At 38.0% G+C, this 20,037-nt stretch overlaps 1 protein-coding gene across 6 annotated transcripts in view; it reads left to right on the forward strand.

The window, feature by feature from the left end:
- Window positions 1-17,111, forward strand: part of sytl2a (synaptotagmin-like 2a) — a 34,513-nt gene extending 17,402 nt beyond the window's left edge. For 3 of the 6 annotated variants that reach the window (XM_037118610.1, XM_037118611.1, XM_037118612.1), the window contains 14 exons: window positions 1,067-1,133; window positions 1,238-1,346; window positions 3,433-4,008; window positions 5,132-7,186; window positions 7,670-7,771; window positions 8,005-8,090; window positions 8,322-8,426; window positions 9,076-9,266; window positions 10,281-10,383; window positions 10,475-10,636; window positions 10,723-10,819; window positions 10,920-11,025; window positions 11,761-11,966; window positions 16,603-17,111. In XM_037118610.1, the coding sequence (XP_036974505.1) occupies window positions 1,067-1,133; window positions 1,238-1,346; window positions 3,433-4,008; window positions 5,132-7,186; window positions 7,670-7,771; window positions 8,005-8,090; window positions 8,322-8,426; window positions 9,076-9,266; window positions 10,281-10,383; window positions 10,475-10,636; window positions 10,723-10,819; window positions 10,920-11,025; window positions 11,761-11,966; window positions 16,603-16,727 (4,090 nt within the window). In that variant the 3' untranslated portion in view covers window positions 16,728-17,111. Of the gene's footprint in view, window positions 1-1,066; window positions 1,134-1,237; window positions 1,347-3,432; window positions 4,009-5,131; window positions 7,187-7,669; window positions 7,772-8,004; window positions 8,091-8,321; window positions 8,427-9,075; window positions 9,267-10,280; window positions 10,384-10,474; window positions 10,637-10,722; window positions 10,820-10,919; window positions 11,026-11,760; window positions 11,967-16,602 lie in introns of those variants that run through there. The other 3 variants (XM_037118613.1, XM_037118615.1, XM_037118614.1) reach the window with 3 other exon arrangements.
- The last annotated feature ends 2,926 nt before the right edge of the window (window positions 17,112-20,037 follow it).

Below are 20,037 nucleotides of genomic sequence, written 5' to 3' on the forward strand. Positions count from 1 at the left end.
GGATTAGGCTTTATTGAATTAACAGGGACTGTTGGACCTTGCGGAAGGTATGTGCTCAACTGTGTGCCACTTTAATTTGCTAATGACATAGACATACATATGATGTTTCAATGAATCAAGAAGAGGTAGCATATTTTTTCAATCACTCATCGTGTTGTTTTAAAGTGTAAGGCTAGTGTTACTCAATTGTTTGTTTGTTTTTTTGTCAACAAATCCAACAACGAGACTGAGATCATGGGATTGATGATGTGAGTTTGTGATGAAGCTATAAGGCGCAGATATTTTGGGCTCTGGATAGATAGTTGTAAGTAGTTTACATTCATTGTTGAGCTGGCTCTGCTCATGACATTTGTTGACAAAAAGAGACATAGAATATCACCAAACTTATCCTTATTCATACAGTTCCTTTTGTTGTGGCACTTCAGTCATTGTTCTTCAGCAAGTTCAAAACTCTGTTTTGGTTCACATAAAGCCTACTGCCCACTAAAGCACTCAGTAATCTCAAAAGTATACAGTTTAATGTCTGTAAACATTCAGAGAACAGTAACCTTGCATAATATATATGAGGCATGTTTAGCTTGTTTTGAATGCCATCACATGCTGCCAGAGTAGAACAGATTATTTTGGTGTGATCGATAGTGAGTGGAGTTGTGCACAGTAAATGGATACTTACTAATTGGCTCCACAGTCCCCAGTAATCGTCTTATAAGGTCACAGCTCACATGCTCATGTTTTTCCACTGAGTCTGAGGAATGAATACACTTTTAAATATACACATTATGCCTGACTCATTTGAGAGGTCTTACAAACAGCCTTATATAACGGTCAATATATATATATATTATAATATATATAATATATATAATATATATATATATATATATATATATATATATATATATATATATATATATATATATATATATATATATATATATATATATATATACTCTATGATATGTTTTGTTGCAGCTTGGACAGCAAGTTGGACTGGGACAGCACTTCTTGAATTAATATTTTTAGATATTGTAAACACAGTAATCGTGTAATCTGTTTATTCCAATAGATATCAAAACCAGAACCTTGAAACACCACAAGATACACCCAAACCAGTTTTACTTTCACCAACTAAGGTAGGATCGTGTCTTGAGAAACAAAATACTTTGAAAGTTCAGTGTATTTCTCCATGTTTTCATGTTCTGCAGATGTTATATGTATCAATCTCATTTTGTTGAAGCAAAGAAAAAATCCATTCAACACTGAGATCACTGCAAGTCACTCTATTGAAGGACAGGACAATCAGCTATTGGACAGACCTGCGGCTCAAACCCAGACACCATATGAGGGTGAGTCTTCAGATATTGCTTGTGCTAATCTAAAGATGTATTGTATGTGTATGTTCATTACTTTATCCGTGATCTAATGGTATGTCATGTTTTATGTTTTGAATTGAGTGGACTGCTTGATGGACAAATTGTGAAACCCGGTACATTACAAAACAATGTAAGTCTAGTTGGTATGACATGTAGGTGTGTGGGTCCTTAATGCTTCTGCTGATACAACCTTTCCTGGAAACAGCATGCTGGCATGAGCAATGGTTGCATGGCAATGGAAAGCTTGTACTGGCTTGTCATTACATGTTTTTTTGTTATAATTTCAGACAGGCACTTTTACACATAGGGAAGGTTAACAAACCACAATTCCATGCAGCTCCTTGCTAGTTAATAGTTCTGGTTTGGAAAATTCTAAAATAACTTATAATTTCATCAAAGTTCTGCAGTAGAAATGTAGGCAGTATTTCTAAGTGTGCTTTCTTTCAGACATTGTGAAATAAGGCAGTGAACTGGGACCACAGATTTTCCCAGGGGCTGTCAAAGTAAGGGGAGGACCAAATACACAAGGCTGCCACACTGAGCAGAGGATTACACAGAAATACATTCCAAAGCCTTAATCTTTACTGCATGACTTGTGCTGGCTGGAAATATTTCACAGCAGTGATGAAAACAATGTTTGATTGGCAGAAATGAAAAGATAAGAAGAAATAACCAACAAATACTAAGCATTTAGACAAGGCAGAGTAGGTCAAGTGATAACCTTTAATTTAATGCCACTGAAAACTGTACCAGGGTTATGTATGTATGTGTGGATGCTGGACACAACACGCTCTTGAAATCCTTATTTCTTAATGATAAATTTTAATATTATGAATTGAGGCAAATTGTGAGCCCTCATCACTGGTCTAAGACATAAAAACAGCCCGACTTTACTTGTACAAGTCAAAATATTTCTACAGTAGAAATATTATTTATTTTGAAAGAAATAGTAATGGGTTTTATATGTAAAGCTCTATAAGACACTCAGACTTTGTATCAACTCAGACAGAGAACAAGATGTACTCCAGAAAAAAGGAGTACTGTTGTCCCTGATGTTCAGTTGAGTTGACCTCCCCACTAATGTCTAAAGATGGCTTTGAGAGATGGCTTTAAGAGAAAGTGGTGGAAAAGGGTTTTTAGAGCCTTTACTTAAGTAACATTTTCACTTTAATTTGTTATATTGTCACAGAGTATTTTTGCATTGTGATATTGGTACTTTTACTTAAGTAGAATCGAAAAAGTATGATCAGCCAATTATACTTAAAGTATCAAGGTAACACCACTTGATCTCCAGTGAAGGACTGATATTTTATATATTGTGTAAGATGCATCATGCTGCTATAGCTTGCCAGGGTGGAGCTTGTTTGAATTACTTTATACACGGTTAATGCTGTTGTAGTTTTGGGAAATATATTAAAACTTGGAATGTGTTATTTACAATGCTAATAAGAATTAATACAAACAAAGAAACATTTATTTCATGAATATCATTCTATACCTGAATAGATGCTTATTCGGCTTTAAAATGCTTGAAAGGTGGAAACTTAGAAGGGTCTTAGAAATATAAAAACTGTAAATAAGTATGCAATTGGGCTGTCCTTTGAGGGTAGTTTGTTTTTTCAGCTTGTAATGTCTTGAAAATCAATCAATGAAGGTTTTTATTTTTTGAGTAAAATTCCATCCCCAGAATTACATAGTGTGCCTGTAAGTGCTCTTATTGCAGTGGTTCTCAACCTAGGGTGTGGGCTCCTCTTTAAGGTCACCAGATAAGTCTTCAGGGTCATTTGTTAATTAATTGTTAAGGAAAGAGGACAAAAGCAATTGACATGGCAACATGTGAGATATTTAGAGGGGAAATGTCTCTTTGATGGAATTGCTAACAACTCATAGATACCTGATACATGACAAGGAGCTAGACCAGACTTTTCACTGCTAGTAGAAGAAAGGAGTCTTATAATACAGGCAGTGAAAATCACCCCAAGAGTTACATCTCTGACAGAGACAGACAGCTGATGGGTTGTTGGTTAAAATGGCGATCATGTGTTTATGTTTCTTTCAGGGCATTTACCAACATCTGACAGCTGCATTTCTTTTGCTACTGAAGTTAAACAAGACCCTAGTGATAGCCTGGTCACCCAGAATGCATCTGTTCCCATGGCAATGCCTGAAAACAGAGCAGCCAGTCCCAGTGCTCAGGAGTGTTTTGCTGAGACAGATGAGCTAGAAGGTCGGCAAACTAACTCTGCTGCTCCACGTGGCATCCTCAAGCGCTTGTCCACTTCTAGCTCAACAGACTCCCTTATCTCCCACATGGACCCACAGAGTGCAGTTAGCCTGGATTATTTTACTGAGACCTTGATAGACAGGAAGCAGGTGAGGTTCAGCTCCACTGTTGGTCAGACCAGAGTTGAGTGGCAGGATGGGAAGGAGCTGGGAGAGCACAGTTTGCTGGACATCGACTCCATTGCTCCTTTTTGGCTGGAAAATAATAGTGACCTTGAGAATACCGTCAGTACCACTGTTGGCACATGTAGGCCTTTATTCAGACAGAGTCGAGTGGATTCTCTGGAAGGTGAACTCAAGTGCAAAAATGAGGCATACTCTCGAGAGCAAGAAGCACCCCATGTCCTCGGTGGTAAGATTTTTTTTTTTGCTTTTTAACAATAAATCAACTAAACAACCATTCAATAGGTCACAATAACTAACAATGACATATATATATTTACAAGCACAAAAATCACATTTTCATTTATTCTGCTTGTGCGTGTTCTTGCATGCAATACATGTGTGCATTCATGTGTGAATGCTTGTAACCCTATATTAAAATAGCAACAATAGTATTGGGCTCTTCTGCATCCTGCTTTGGTTTGTCACAGAATTCTGAGATCTCATGCCATGTGTGGGTTTTTCCTTGGTTTATTATTTGTCTGTGCAATGAAGTGTGGCATTGCTCCCAAAGTAGAAGAATGAGGCTTAAGTGCCGCCTTAATAATTTTCAAATTAGCTAATCCACTCAGCCTTAAAGCAGCATTTTGTAGAAATGTGTATTTTGAGCAATTTTAATGCTTCAGCTGATAAAACCTTTCCTGGAAACAGCATGTTGGCATGGGCAGCGGTTGTATGGCAGTGGGAAGCTTGTATTGACTTGTCATTTACAATTTTTTTATGATCTTCATTCACACCATTTCGTTTTTGTTACAATTTCAGACAAGGCATCAGCATAGTGAGCTGATAACTTTGCAAACAGCCAAACATCAAGCAAGTGCAAGTGCAGAATACAGGATAATTTAGCAATCCACCTTATATTACTTGCTATTCATTAGCTACAAGTTCAGCTCTGTGTCTGTCTGCAGCATTTTATTTAGAAAAGCTGTTGTCAGTCTTAGAATTTCTCTTGTCTCTTCCCTCTCGCTCAGTGCCTTTTTGTGGTTTTATCGCATATTTAAAATTATCATGCTGCCATAGGTATTTGTAGAAAAATAAGACAAGTGGTGCACTCCAAGTTTTGCAGCCATTTAATGTCATTGTCAATTGGTCAGATTTGCTAAGATGTGCGTCACTGAGTGTCTCTATTATACTAACACTTAGGGGGACCAAAATTGCATGCTCTATTCATGGTCACTTTTTAAAGGAAATGCCATTCTTCATTGAACAGTGCAGTGAGTACAGTGAGTAGATGACTAATTATACTGTCCACTGTTTAGCGGATATAATGTGCTGTACATGAGTAATCAAATAGGTGGTTGCTGTCTTTGCAGATGTCTTTGAGCCCTGTCAGTTGGAGTTCTTAAGGCTCATTTCTGCTGAGCAGGAATCAGGACCACCTGTTCACTACACTCAGGCTAACGCAATAGACGGGCCAACCGGACACATCCATCACCAAAAACTACCTGAACAAAGCATTGACACTTCTGTTAAGGCCACCTCAGATACTAAACTATCAACTAATGGCAGCTCAGAGAGTTCATCTTGTGCTTTTGCAGCAAAGCCTAGACGAGGAAAACTTGGATTTTCAAGAAATGAGAATAATGAACCTGTTGAGGTACAGAGTACACAGAAAGAAGATGTGAGGTTATCTAAACCAAAAGAACCAGGCAACACCCAGAATTTTTGCCAAGGTCCTGCAAATACAACTGTGTATAAACCTACAAGTGTCAAACAAGAAGTTAAAACATATGAGGTCAGAACACTGCCACTAACAGCATTGCAGAACACTCCCTTTAAAGAAACAATGACCTCAGTGGAAGCTCAACATGAGGCAACAGAAGGCAGAGTTGTTCAGCCTCCAGAGTCAAATCTGAATGATTTCTGCAAGAGAGAAAAAACTGGTTCCAAAATAATATTTACCAGAGAAGAGGAAGGGCACACTGACATTGCCAAGAGTGAACTATTACATGGTCCTCAGACTATCTCTGATATGGTGAGCATAGGCAACAATATCTCACATCAAGTGGAAATGGCAGTTGAGGATACTGCTTTTATGTCCCAAGAAAGGAGTTTGTCACCACAGACTGACTGTAGCCTCAATTTATCTAAAGAAGATGGCACATACAGAGCAAATCCAGTCATTCTCTTTGACGAGATGGATGACTCTCCAACAGGTTTAGTTACAGAGTCACAGATTTCTGAGCCACTACACTGTGTCATCACTCCTGTTCTTTCCTCTGTAGCCATCAGCACACAGAAGCAAAGGGGGGATATTCCAGTTTCCTTTCCCTGGCAGTCCACTTCCTGTCCTCAAGAGGACAAGCCAGCCAAAATCACTGAGTTGAAACATTTGTGGGAGAAGGAAAATACAGAAATATACAGGACACAGGATAATTGCAACAAGCATAAAGCCCCTATCAATTCAATATTCAGTACCAATTTGTTTTCCCCTAAGTCTGATATGAGAACATCCTCAGTAGGCAGAGATAAGTTTGAGGGAGAAGCACAGACATCGCCATACAAAACTAAGTCTAATGTTTTGAAATCATCTAAAATAACAGACAAGGGTTTTGTTGGTCAGAGTTCAGACAGATCACAGCTGAGGAGTTCTGGTAGTACTATAGATATGCAGTCAACATGGCATCAATACCAGATCAAAGCTGACACAGAAGCTCAAGAAAGGCCCCTCAGTCCAAGTAAATCCCAAACTTCAAGATCAAAGGACCAGGATGACGAGGTCAGGAGGAGTCCATCAAAGACCTGCCACCCAAGGGTCCTACCCAGAGAATCCTCCACTCCCAACAGATCCAGACTGGAACGCTCTCCCTTGAAAACTTTTCCAATAAACATCGACCCTCATACTAAGGATGCTGAAGCGCATCCTTTGAAGCCAACACCAGCACCAAGACAGAGGAAGAGTCCCACTCGTGAAGCAATGCAGACAGTGATGACTGACGGTAAACCTAGTAAAGACATCATCTCATCTCCTCCCCCTTTACTTCAAGAAGACGGAGCAACTTATTCTGGTTATGATAATAGTTCAAAGCCCTTTACTCCTACACCATCCAAACAACCCTCAGAGAAGAAGTTGCAGTCATTCAAACACCTTGTCAGATCATTCATCCCTCATGATTATCAACACTACCTCGGGCCACAGGAGACATGCTATGTTCCCACTTTTGAACAAGAGAAAGCTGCTGCTGCTGATAATGATTCCCTCCACAGACCACTAAAAGCCCTTGAAGACTTTGTGCAAAACCAGAATGACAGTCCCACTGAGGGGAATTCTCCAAGGGGCAGTTCTTGGATTGTGCAAAATAAAGATGGAAACTTCAGCCACAAAGCAACAACTACAGCCTGGTCTTTGACTTGGGCAAGTTCAAGCAGTGAGCTTTTGAATTCTGTCTCCATGTCTGTTTATTCAATATAATGATAGAGCAATGGAAATCAGAATGATGTTTTCATGAAGCATTACAAGCATTATATTAGCTGTGGACATGGACATTCATTATTCAGTCTGATTTAAATCATTCTGCCTAGAAATTAGAGTAATAGAGTAATACAGTGATCAGATAAAATGTCTGTTTACATGGCCCAAAAACATTTAGATCATCATATAACTTTTTGACACTCATTTTTATTCTGCTTGGGCTATAATTCGGATTATTAGTGGAATATTAGGGTCCATGTAAACACGTAGTACATATTCAATTGTGTTATTTTTTAGAATTTGTTTCATATTCACACATAACTGGAGAAAAAAATGTTTATAAATGTTGGACAGTTTAAAGTTAAATTTAGTAATTCTGAAATGTGTAAATCTGCCTTGACCCTATTTTCCAGAGCTGACTTTGTTTCATTTGTGGCAGGTTATGATGAGACCTCTAGTCCTGTTATGTCAGCTCTGAAGCGATTATCTGCAAGGAGCATGTCCTCTTCCAAAAGTCTGGAAAACCTCACCTTACAAACAAGTAGCCCAACTCTTTCTTATTCACATTCTGTACAGCTTTATTATAGCTGGTGTACACAAAGCTTTATTGTATTGCCAGTTCATTAGTGTGGTATGTAAATAATGCTGTCTCATAAACTAATCCAATTGTGAATAATGGTTAGCATGTAGTCCTCTCTTTAAATCAGCTTACAACACTTTTCCAGCTAATTATTTAGTAACTGTAAAAGACTGAGATTCATATCTTTCTTCCAGTTTCTTCTCCAACATCAGCCTGTACTCTCTCCAACTCAGAGCAGATGAAAACCAGCATGTCAGTGCCTGTTCTTCAGCAGGAGGAGGTAAAATTTCTCTTGACTGACTCTCAAAACTCACAGCAAAATATGACCACTTTTAAACATCTGCACTGCAGTTAGTGAACTAATACATCTGCCAACTTTACTTTTCACATAATAGATACATTATTGAAATCCTGTCTGACAAATGACAGATATTTTATTCTTCTGTGACACATATTTTACATTTGTGTTTAACTAACATTCTGGCTCTTTTTTTCCCTCTGATATTTTCAGACAGACAGTGACAGTAATTTTGAGACCAGCCTGGGCTGGAGAAGAAACACGGGCAGCTCCATGTCTAATATAAGTCTCTCCTCGGGAATGGTCTCCATGTCATCTGTATGTCTGCACGATTGATAGTATATATTTTGGGTGAAAAATACACTGTTTAATCCTATTAAGTCCGAATCTTTTAATCATCGATTATTGTTGGTTGTGTGACAATATGTTTTTGATTACATTACTTGATCAATTGATTAGTCTACTACTTAAAGTCTAGTAGGCAAATATTTTGGAGGATAAGGCAGATGATATTCAGTATTTTTGTCAACAATTCAGAAAACCAAACCAACAATGTGAAGTCTATAAATAGATTACTCCCTTCCCCCGTCGTGTCTCTCAGCTCCAAGCCCAACTATATATTTGGACAAGCTTGCCACTTTACGGAAAATTAATAAAAGACAGGCCTGGGTTTAATCATTGTTGGTTTTGGCCTTTACTGAGATTTGATGACCATAAAAACTTTCACGGACTACGATCACACTCATCCTTTAATTAAAAAAGAAGCTTCATTTGGGATTTTTTGCTTGTACCACTTGTGTTATTTGGGCCCATCAGAATGAACAAAAAATGATATAGCATCAAAAGTATTCAATGATAATTTATTTTTTCCTACAAATTAGTGTAATCATTCTCCCATTACACAAACAATAAGTTAAAACCAGAGAGGTTGATGTTGTCTCTGTTATGTGTTATTGTGAATGAACAGGTCAATGGCAGCATCAGCAGCATTTATCCTGCAGATATTGGTGACATTGAAGTCCAAGGAAGCATCCAGTTTGCTGGGAACTACATCCAGAAACTTGGAGAGTTTCACATCTTTGTGGTACACTGCAGGGATCTGGCCGTGGCTGAAACCAAGAAGAACCGCTCTGACCCGTGTGTGCTTGTTATAAGACTGTATGATCCAAATGGTGGTAGAACCTTAGTTAGTTTGTTTATTATCCTTTTTGGAATTTCTTTTGTGTCTATGGCAATTGTTTAACAAAAACAACTACAACATTACAACAATTAAGAGTGCGTTACATTATCACCAACAATTAGTATCAGGTCTGACAAAGCAGATACCAACTCTGTTGTTGTTTACCTGCAATGTTGCTTGACATATTAACAATCTTACTAAGTGTGTTCTTCTTAACTACAGACAGTGAAATTAATGAATGAATCAGAAAGTCCAAATACCCTACAAATTAACATTAAAACATAGCCAGAATTTGTCTGTCTGCTCCAAACTGTTGAAGTTTCCACATGAACTACAGTCATTGCAGTCATTTCCTTCATGACACCTGTGTTTCTATCCCATGACAGTTTTACATTAATTACTGTTCCTAAATATTAATGTTCATTTACTGTATTTACATACAGTCTTGATAGATACATACACACACTGTACCCTGTATGTCCCTCTTCTCGCTCTCAAAGATCATTCCCTTAGTTTTGATAATACTTTACTGAAGAAAACTTGCATGACACAAATTTTCAAACCCATCTATACATATAGTAAACTATATCATCCAGTGATATTTGTGGTATAAAGGCTGGAGGAAGACCACAGGCAGACCAGGGGCGGCCGTAGCTCAGTAGGTAGAGCAGGTTGTCTAGTAATTGGAAGGTTGAATTGAATCCCGGCTCCCGGCAGCCGCATGTGGAAGTGTCCTTGAGCAAGATACTGAACCCCAAATTGCTGTTTGCACCTTGCAGGCAGCCTCTGCCATCAGTGTATGAATGTGTGTGTGAATGGGTGAATGTGGCATGTACTGTAACGCATTTTGAGAGGTCAGTAGACTGGAAAAGCACTAGAAAAATGCAAGACCATTTAAGAAAGTCCTTATCAAATAGCAGCTACCTGCTGCCATTTCAAGTCTTTCTAATATTTCACTGTTCAGAAATGTAACTCCCAATTTCTTTTTACAGGTATGTGAAATGTTACCTTCTTCCAGACAAAACAAAGTTAGGTAAGAGAAAAACCACCGTGAAAAAGAAGACGCTAAACCCCACCTACAATGAAATCCTAAGGGTAAGCATTCCAGATTTAGTCTTTTACAGGGTTATCATCACCTGTATTCCATATTTTACAAGCATATTGCTGCCTTCCTCTATTTTCACAGTTTAAAGTCATAATGGAGGTGCTGAAAACTCAGAATTTGAACATCTCAGTATGGCACAATGACACCTTTGGGCGGAACAGTTTCCTTGGCGAGGTGGACTTGGATTTGTCAGAGTGGGACTTCAGTAACACAGAGATAAATGAATACGCCTTAAAAGCCAGGGTAAAGGCTTAATTTCTGTATGCCACCATTTTGTATTTCAGAAGTCTTTTAATTAGACATGTATTCACCTCAGCTCAATCCTTAAGGTCACAGCACAAACTTCAACATTGTCTCCCTCACATCTGATGGACAGCAGAGGACAGATGAGAGTTGCCCTGAGATTCCTGCCACAGGCGTCCCATAGTGAGTTGATGACAGCTCATTCTTTATCACTTCTTTCCTTTCAGTTTTGTCCTTTGTCACATATTGTGGTCTTTATCTGTAACTGTAACTACATCCACAGGTAAGAGACCATCTAGGATGGAGACTGGTGAGGTGCAGATTTGGGTGAAAGACTGCAAGAATCTTCCTTCAGTCAGAGGAGTCATTATTGACCCTTTTGTGAAATGGTAGGATGTCCTGAAACTGTCAGGTTGCTGACTATGGAGACCCAAAGTATTCAATAAAAGTGAAAATATTCAAATGAAGTCAATAGATAATTAAAACATTATGAACTAATGATTAATACTATAAATAAAAACTACTTGATTTGTGTTCACCAAGATAGGTGCCTGCCGTTGAGCTCAGTTGGTAGAGCGGGCGTCTCATGTACAGAAACTTTGTCCTTGCTACAGCAGCCCCGGGTTTGAGTCCTGGCCTGGGGCATTTAAATAAATACTCAAAAAAAAAAAAAAAGAGAGTGTAGAGTAATTCCTGGATTCATCTCTTTATCCAAAGTCAGTGGGGTCTATTCTCTGCTGACACCCATCCTCCATCCAAGTTTTGTGGAAATGTCTTCAGTAGGTCTTATGTAATCCTGCCGACAAACTAACCAACCAAACCAAACCAGCAAACAAATGATTACCTGTGAAAGCATAACCTCCTTGGCACATGTAATAAGATTTCATAATGAATGGTGACAGTAATGAGTTGAGTTTCAAAGATTTTTTTGAATAAATTGATTGATTATTTCACTATTTAATGGTTATTAAAGAATTTGTCTATATTTAGTCATGTGAATATTTATTTATTTATGTCTTAATTGATTATTTAGTTTTAAACACACATCCAACACATCCATACAAGGCTTTTGTAAGCTCTGCTGAAAGAATAAATGCAGTTTATCACCTTTATTTCTACTGCAGCACCGTACTTCCCGACACAAGTCGGAAAAGTCGACAGAAGACAAGGGTGGTGAAGAGGACAGCCAACCCAATGTTTAACCACACAATGGTGTATGATGGCTTCCGACCAGAAGACCTCAAAGAGGCCTGTGTGGAGATCACAGTCTGGGATCATGACCGATTGAACAACCACTATATTGGGGGTCTGCGGCTTGGGCTAGGGACAGGTGAGATCCAACTTTCCTGTGTGAAGATTAGTTTTTCCCCTTTTTTTCTTTCACACTTTCCTCCCCTACTTCACCTCCTTTGTCTCACTTCCTTTCTTCTCCTTTCCTCACCACTCATTGGTTCTTGGTCACACATTGTTGCTTAATTTAGTTCCCATGAGAATTCCCTATTTAATGACTGGCCACCCACTCAGCAGTATTGGTAAATGGAGTTTTTACTCTTATTTCTTTTCTTACATCAATTCTTGTTTAACTGAGAACTTAATTTTAGCCAAGACTATTTCAGATGCAACAGTCCATGTATATATATATATATATATATATATATATATATATATATATATATATATATATATATATATATATATATATATATATAGCGGGTATATATATATATATATATACACACATACACATACATATATATACATATATATTACATACATTGGACTGGTCTCAGTTTCTTTAACACGTTTCACCTCTCATCCAAGAGGCTTCTTCAGTTCGAAATAACTGGAGGGGAGTTGCAGGCTTTTAAACTCTGTGTGGGAATGTTCTTACAGAGTTGTTAAGGACACATGTAGGCTCTGAGTTTCAGAGTTGTTAGGTTATTATTGTTAGCATACTTACCCAACCAGCCTTCATCTGGGTTTCTAGGGCTAGATGAGCCCAGGTGTGAATGGTTGTTAAGCTGTCTGGGGATTGTACTCAGTGCTGCATTGTAGGTGGGTGATAAGTCATTTTGTGGGCCACCTCCCTGTTCAAAGACAGCCATTCCAGTTTGATATAGCTGTTTACATTCTTGTCTGCAAAGGAATGATTTTCCTCCTTCAGATGTAAGTGAAAAACAGAGTATTGACTTGAGGAGTTGGCTCTCCTGTGCTGTACCATTCATTTATGGAGGGGTTGTTTTGTCATCCCAGTGTACAAAGCTCTGCACCATTAACTACATTACTGTACTCTGTTTATGCCTGGGTGTTTTGTCCTTCCACTGGACACATTTCTGCCTCAGTGTGTTGGTAAGTGAACCGGCATATGATGTTTATTGAAGATGTCCCTGAGTTTCTTTAGATGCTCCCACAGCGTAGGGAATGACAATGTTGCTACGTTTTCTCATCTCCTCCTCTTAGTCTACTCTGAATCTTTTAGTGGTTTTGACAAAGGTGCAGTTTGGGTAGCCACAGGTTTTAAGTACTCCCCTGATGTGTTTCCGTTCCTTGTCCTTCCCCTCTGTCTTTGTGGGCATGGCCCAGTTCTGATTACTACCAGCTTGTGTATGGGCTGAAATATATTCCACTAGAAACTGAATTTGAATCATCAATATTTGAATTTGAATTGCTAAACTTGAGTAATTGCATTAAAAAACTTACTGAATCACATAACTTGTATTTGTATTGTTTAATTTGAATCATTGCATTGAAAAACTGAATCTGAATATTGTATTTTGAAATTGAATTTATTAGTTTGGAAAATTCAACTCTATATATTTTCACATTCAGCTCTCAAAATTCAAATTCAGTTCTTGCAATTCAATTTCAATTTACTGTGACTGACATCCAGGTAGTTGAGTTAGAGCAATTGAACGCAGATAACTTGGACTCCTCTTTGGCCAATCAGCACCCACGTTTTCACCTATAATCTACTTTGATGCTGACTGGTTGCTGGCTGTTTGTCACCCGCCATGAAGTGGAGGAAGAAGTGTCGATGGGGTGACCATTAGGCTGTTGGTTAAGTGGATGGCTCTTGTGTGCATCTCGTGTCCAAGACTATCCAAACTATTTCCAAAACTATCCAAGTGTCATCTACTAGGTCATGAAATAACACCAAAATGTGCATAAATCACACATTGTAAACCGTAATTATTGCATATATTTATACAAGATTTTAATAAAAAAAATTCAGGACAAGAAAGTTATCAAAAGCAGCTCATAAGATTATGAAACATTTTATTTTAAGACATAATTTATAATGTCATGTCATGTCATTGTCCGTAACCGCTTATCCCTTTCCATGGGGTCACGGGGTGTTGCTGCTGGAGCCAATGCCAGCCTTGTCTCAGGGCGAGGGCAGGGTAAGGATAAGTTGCCAGCTCATCGCAGGGCCCTCACTAGTGAGCAATGTGGGGTTCAGTATCTTGCTCAAGGACACTTCGACATGCAGCTCAGCCTTGCCCGGTGCCGGGATTTGAACTAGTGACCTTTCGATCACTAGTTGACCTGCTCTACCCGCTGAGCTACAGCCGCCCTTAATTTATAATAATAATAATAATAATAATAATAATAATAATAATAATAATAATAATAATAATAATAATAATAATAATAATAATAATAATAATGGACAACAAGGACATGGAAACAAGCTGATCTAAAATAAAACAATCAGTGGTCACACATAATCACCAGGGAACATTACACAAGTTGTTTTTGGTTCCTCTCTGTTTCCTGAATATATCCGTATGTGTGTGAATGTGTAAATGAGAGACATTAACTTGTAGCACTTTGTAGAAGGAGCTTTATAAAGTTGTATTTGTTCACAGGGCTAAGCTGCCACATCCAATATGGGGGCAATGTCGATGTATGGTCCAGCACTGATACGTTAGAGCATTTGCGCACTGGAAAAAAATGTGTGGCTGATTTGACCAAGCAAACGTGAACCATGGCTGGCTTGACCGCAGTACAGAACTGGACATGGTGGTGATTTCCCCGCTGTTTCTGAGAACATGTACCACAGTCTATGCTAACAACACAACACAGCCTTCACACTCTCCTCTTGTCTCTCCTCTTGCTCCAGCATTTGGTGGACATTTTGGTACCTATTTGCTGGGACATCTTTTGAAAATTAAATGTCAAGTGCAATTTTCTTTATCATTTTAATTAAGCTACAAAATGAGCAGTCTTGAAGAAGAAAATGAAAATGCAATTTGGATGATTTAATACTCATTTCATTTATGAGTCAAAAAATGCAGCTATATTCTGAAAATGAAAATTAATTCGCTTCCATAGGAATGCGTGTAAAAAGTGCCATCATAAAAAAAAAACATTGTCCAGTCGTCTGGGTCCAGTGTTATTTCTCTCATGCTGTTGGCAAAATCCTGTTAGTTTTTGAGCCGAATGTTACTGACCAAAGGAGCCAGGATACGGGCTAAGTGCTTGGATATGTTACGGATATCTAAGTCGATGCTGATTGTGATTGGTCTGAGTAGTGCTCCTTCTGTGTGTATCATGGGGAGTTCATTGATACATGGGATGGCTTCCCCCGGGGTACAGTCGTTAATATAATGGCCTGTCAATGGCTTTGTCCTTTTCCCATTTTTGCAGATATTCCGTAATCTTCTTTTTGTAACCACTGGTAGGATCTCACTCAGACTCTCATAGGTGTTAGGGTTAGTATCACTAGGCAGTTCATTGACTTTGATGATGGTGATGTTCTGGTCTCTTTTTAGTGAGGTTGGAGAGGGGTGCTTTTGCATTAGCAAGAGCTTTTGATTCCTTTAGTTGTAGCTGTTCTGCTGACGCTTTTACTGTGATGAGGTCTACTACCTAAAAGTCTGTTGTTGGCTCTTGTCTCTGGTTGGGTCACCTCTCTGTTGGACAAGTTTTTTACCCACTTCTTTCAAATGTGCGGATGTGCTGTGTTGTTTATGTCCTTATTTCTCCTGGTAAGAGCTTCTGTTCTATGCGAGTTGCTTTGATGTAATGTTAGGAGTTTTAGTGTCTTCTGTTTCTTACCCTGAGAGCGTTGTGATGCTTGTGCCTTCTCCTGTGATCAGTCAGCTACCATGGCCTGGATGACTGAGAACCGTCATCAGCATGTTCTTTTGGCCCTGATAATTTCACTAGGCCTCTATTGTAAATACATTTGTGGTGTTAAGCATGTCCTTCCTTGGGAGATGGCAACCTCTCCAGTCTGGATGGCATCACCATGATAGTTTTGTGGTTGTTAAGTGGAGAGGAATCAGTTTGTTTGAAAACAGGTATGTCCGCTACATGGAGAAAGATGATTGTTTGAGCCTCATATACAGGTTGTCAATGAGCAAAGACCTGTGTTTGGGCAAAGTCTACCATCATGACTAAGACCACTTGGAAAATTTTGGAAGGTTATTATGACGTTTTTCTACAATAACGCCATAAGTAAACTGGTTCATAGTTGAGAAGGAACAGCTCATGAAGAAAGTGGTCAGTATGTCAATTCACAGATATTTATTAACTAGTTATTACCAAGTGATTCAGTAATACTATATCTCCCACTGTTCTTTTTAGTAACTCATCATTATCTACCATATAGTCCTCATATCACAGTTATTCAGGAATTACTCATTAACAATTCATAGGCCATTGAGTTGCTCCTGATTCCTTCTTTACATGTTCCATTATAACTACTCTGTCCATAGCTCTTCTTACATCCTGTGAATGTGGAAGTGATGTTTTTCTGAAGTCAACAACTCAGAGCTTTTGTTTTAGAAATGTTCAGACTCATGGAGTGATCATCACACCACTGTACAAGACGATGGAATTTTTTTGATTTCCACACACTCCCATCACAGTGTGGATCATTCCAACATGACTTTCAATCAATACCTTCAATTAAATTCAAATAGTTTAATTTTCAATAATCTCTGTACTTTTCTGTGCAGGAAAGAGCTACGGGGCAGAGGTGGTTTGGATGGATTCAACGACAGATGAAGCACAACTATGGCAGAGAATGTTACAGTGTGATGCTGAATGGGTTGAGGATGTTTTACCTCTGAGAATGTGGTAATGAAAAAGAGCATGTCAAAGTGAGATTGTACAAAATGTGTGATAAGTGTTGAAACTTTATGTGAGCACACTGCATCTACATTAGGATGGATTTACAAACGGTATGCTTTTAGTGGAATGAACTGATGATTATTGTATGACAAATGAATACACAGTGTACTTTATTCTATATAGTCCAAGATGGATTTGCTTTTTCAAAAAGTTAATCATTCATAAAATGATACAAAATAGGGCAAGGGTATAATCGCACTGATAAAATGTACACATTGTTTTGATCTGAAGATATATTTAATCTGAACACTGATGATTTGTACAAACCTATTATTCTCTAATGTGATTACTGCATCAATAAATTCTATCTTCAATAAACAGGATACTAATGTGACCTGCAATTTGATATTAATATAATAGTGTCATTTCGGTGTAGAGTTATTTGGAGCAGAAAATAGCTGTCATAGTATTCGTAACTATTCACCATGCTAGCAGAAATTCATGATGAGATTTCTTGTATTTTCCCAACATTCAGCTAGGCTAGCACTTTAACAACCAGCACAAATAACTGGTAAATTTATTGTTTATCAAACCATTTAAAATTGACTTGACTTGACTATGAGTTGTGGTAGGGATTGGAATTATGCCTCTCAAAACTTGTTGTCATATGTAGCCAAACAGCAGACTCTGGTGGTCATTAAAGAAAATGAACATATAGTTAGTGCAGCTAGAGCATGAGTGAAGCTCTTTCTGGAGAGAACTGACTAACAGCAACTTGATAAAGTTTAGAATAATTAATAACATCAAAGCAAAAAAACACAATAACATGCTGAGCTGGCCTTGGATTCTGCAATAGTTGTGATTTCTGGTCCCTTGTTCCCACTTCTTTCCCACTTCGTCTTGAGAGGCTTGAAAAGGCCTTCTAGTGCGAATAGGACGGCTGTAAAAGCCTGGCTGTAACCCTAACCCTTTCAAGAAGGTACTGTAGGCTTGTTTCAATAACACTTTATGATAACCACCCTAAAATAAATGATACATTTGTAGTTTAACTTTAGTTGTCAGTTATTTCACAATTAAATGATTTATAGACCACTATTAAGCAATGGTTGCAGTTGCAACTGATGTTAATTACACTATTATAACAAAACAGAACTATTCTGTTCTGCATTCTTGTTTTAACTCACCTTAAAGAAGGCTTCCTTGTGTTTGGCTTGACTGTCGTGTTTATTCCATAATATCGTCTTCCTGAGTTTCCTACTTCTGCTTGATTGCCAAAGCACTTTGTAAACACTGTTTTTAAAGGTCCTATATACATAAGCTTAATTATTAACATAATTCATAAATGGTAAATAGATACTGTGTAGTTCATAAATAAACATTATTTGGATGGCCTTTACAAAGTTGCGATGTTAATATACCTTCACAATTGTCCAATATCAAAAATTTGCCACAAGGGGCTTTTACAGTCTGAGCAGCAAATGAAACCCTCTATCCTTAGAGCCTCAATTCAGATAAAACTCCCTGTGACAGGCAAAGAATTTAAAAAAATCTCAGCGACAGCAACAGAGGAATGATTCAGGAAAGCCAGAAAAACCAGAGACGTAATTACAGACTTGACCAGCACAGTACAATTACAGTGTGTATGATAAGGATAACCCAATTATAGACAATAAAATATATGAAGAAAGCATGTATGGAGAATAGAAACTTTACAACCTACAACCACACCAGATTTATAACCTACAACCATACAAAGATTAAAACTATTTTGAAAGAAAACACTGTTATGTATTTTAAAAATAACAATCATTATTATGATATTGTTGTTGTTACTGTTGTATACTACAAGTTATGGAGTCAGAATAAACCCTGAATTTCCTACAGAACATTTAATGCAGCAACATTTTAACTCTCCACTTCGCACAAGTCTAAAGTTTTGTCATTGGACGATGCTCACTGATGCCGCAAAAAAATCCCAAAATAGGATTGGCTGTCGCGTCCTGTCAATTGAGAAGGGAATCCTCTAACCAGCGACCAGCCTCTGCGTTGCTAAGGTAAGATGAAGAGACACGTCAAGTTCGTCGCAATTGGCTGTGAAATGGAGCGCGTTTGCCTTCAAAATAAAAAAATATAGCTCGTCATTTTGGAAAAAAAATACAAATATTTATGTGGGTTATCTGGTTGTCGAGGTAAGCTAAAATTCTGTGTAACCACGGGTATGACTGAATGAACAAAAGCTACAACTCCTATTTCTGATGTTTTTCAAAAAGAGGGGAAAATGAGCTTTTACATGCAAGCACTGATGATTTTTATATCAGTTAAGTGTCTGGCCTTAAAATCAATAGCTATCTCTCGGGTTTTCAGATAGAATTCAAACATACAAATCTGTGTTTCCTTGAAGTTACACTGCAGAGTGATTTATTGGTTTACAGGCACAGTGGTGTTGGCATCCCATAACACTTCTCCAGCATTACAATGATCAGTGTTGAAGCTAATTTGAAAAGCATAAAAGATACTGAACTATAGCAAAGCTACCCTAGGCAGTGTCTAGTTTGGTTTACTCAAGCTACTTAGAAATAGTAGTTCAAACGTCTTTCTACATTATGATCAGATTTATCAGTTAGGCTACATTCACTATGAAAAGGCGGCTGTAGTTCAGGAGGTAGAGTTGATCGTCTAGTAATCAGATAGTTGCTGGTTTCAAATCCCAGCTGCCTTGAAGTGTCCTTGAGCAAGATACTGAATCTCAAATGATGAATCTCCTGATGAGCAGCTGGCACCTTGCATGGCAGCCTCTACCATCAGTGTAAGAATGTTAAAGAATTTGTAAGTCGCTTTGGACAAAAGTGTGTGCTAAATGCCCTAAAATGTAAACTGTAAATGTAAATGAGAATGAAACACAATACTACTATATTTAAATGTCATGTCTATGAGATGAAAGCAATAAGTTTTTTTTTAGCATTATTTTGTCTAATACTAAAGCTAGTCCTGTACCAATGTGTAACCGTAACCATACCATAGTATAAAGTGAAAGACAAAATAGACAAAGAAAAGTGGAACAAAAGTTTGGATTTTGCAGGGATTCAGTGCAGCCTGGGGGGTCATATGTTTTTTTTTTTTTTTTTCCCTTTTTTGTTATTTATAATTTTAGGGGACCCATCTATCACCCTGGTTACTCCCACACCAGTTGGGTTCAGTAGACCCCTCAGGACAACACATTATATTAGACAGGCTAATAAAAAGACTTAAAGGAAAACGTTGTGATGCATAACACAGTGTTAACAAAGGTGAATTGGAGAACACCCTCTGCCTAACAGTGT

Source organism: Acanthopagrus latus, chromosome 13 (assembly GCF_904848185.1).
Source record: "Acanthopagrus latus isolate v.2019 chromosome 13, fAcaLat1.1, whole genome shotgun sequence".
In the NCBI taxonomy this organism is placed as follows: Eukaryota; Metazoa; Chordata; class Actinopteri; order Spariformes; family Sparidae; genus Acanthopagrus; species Acanthopagrus latus.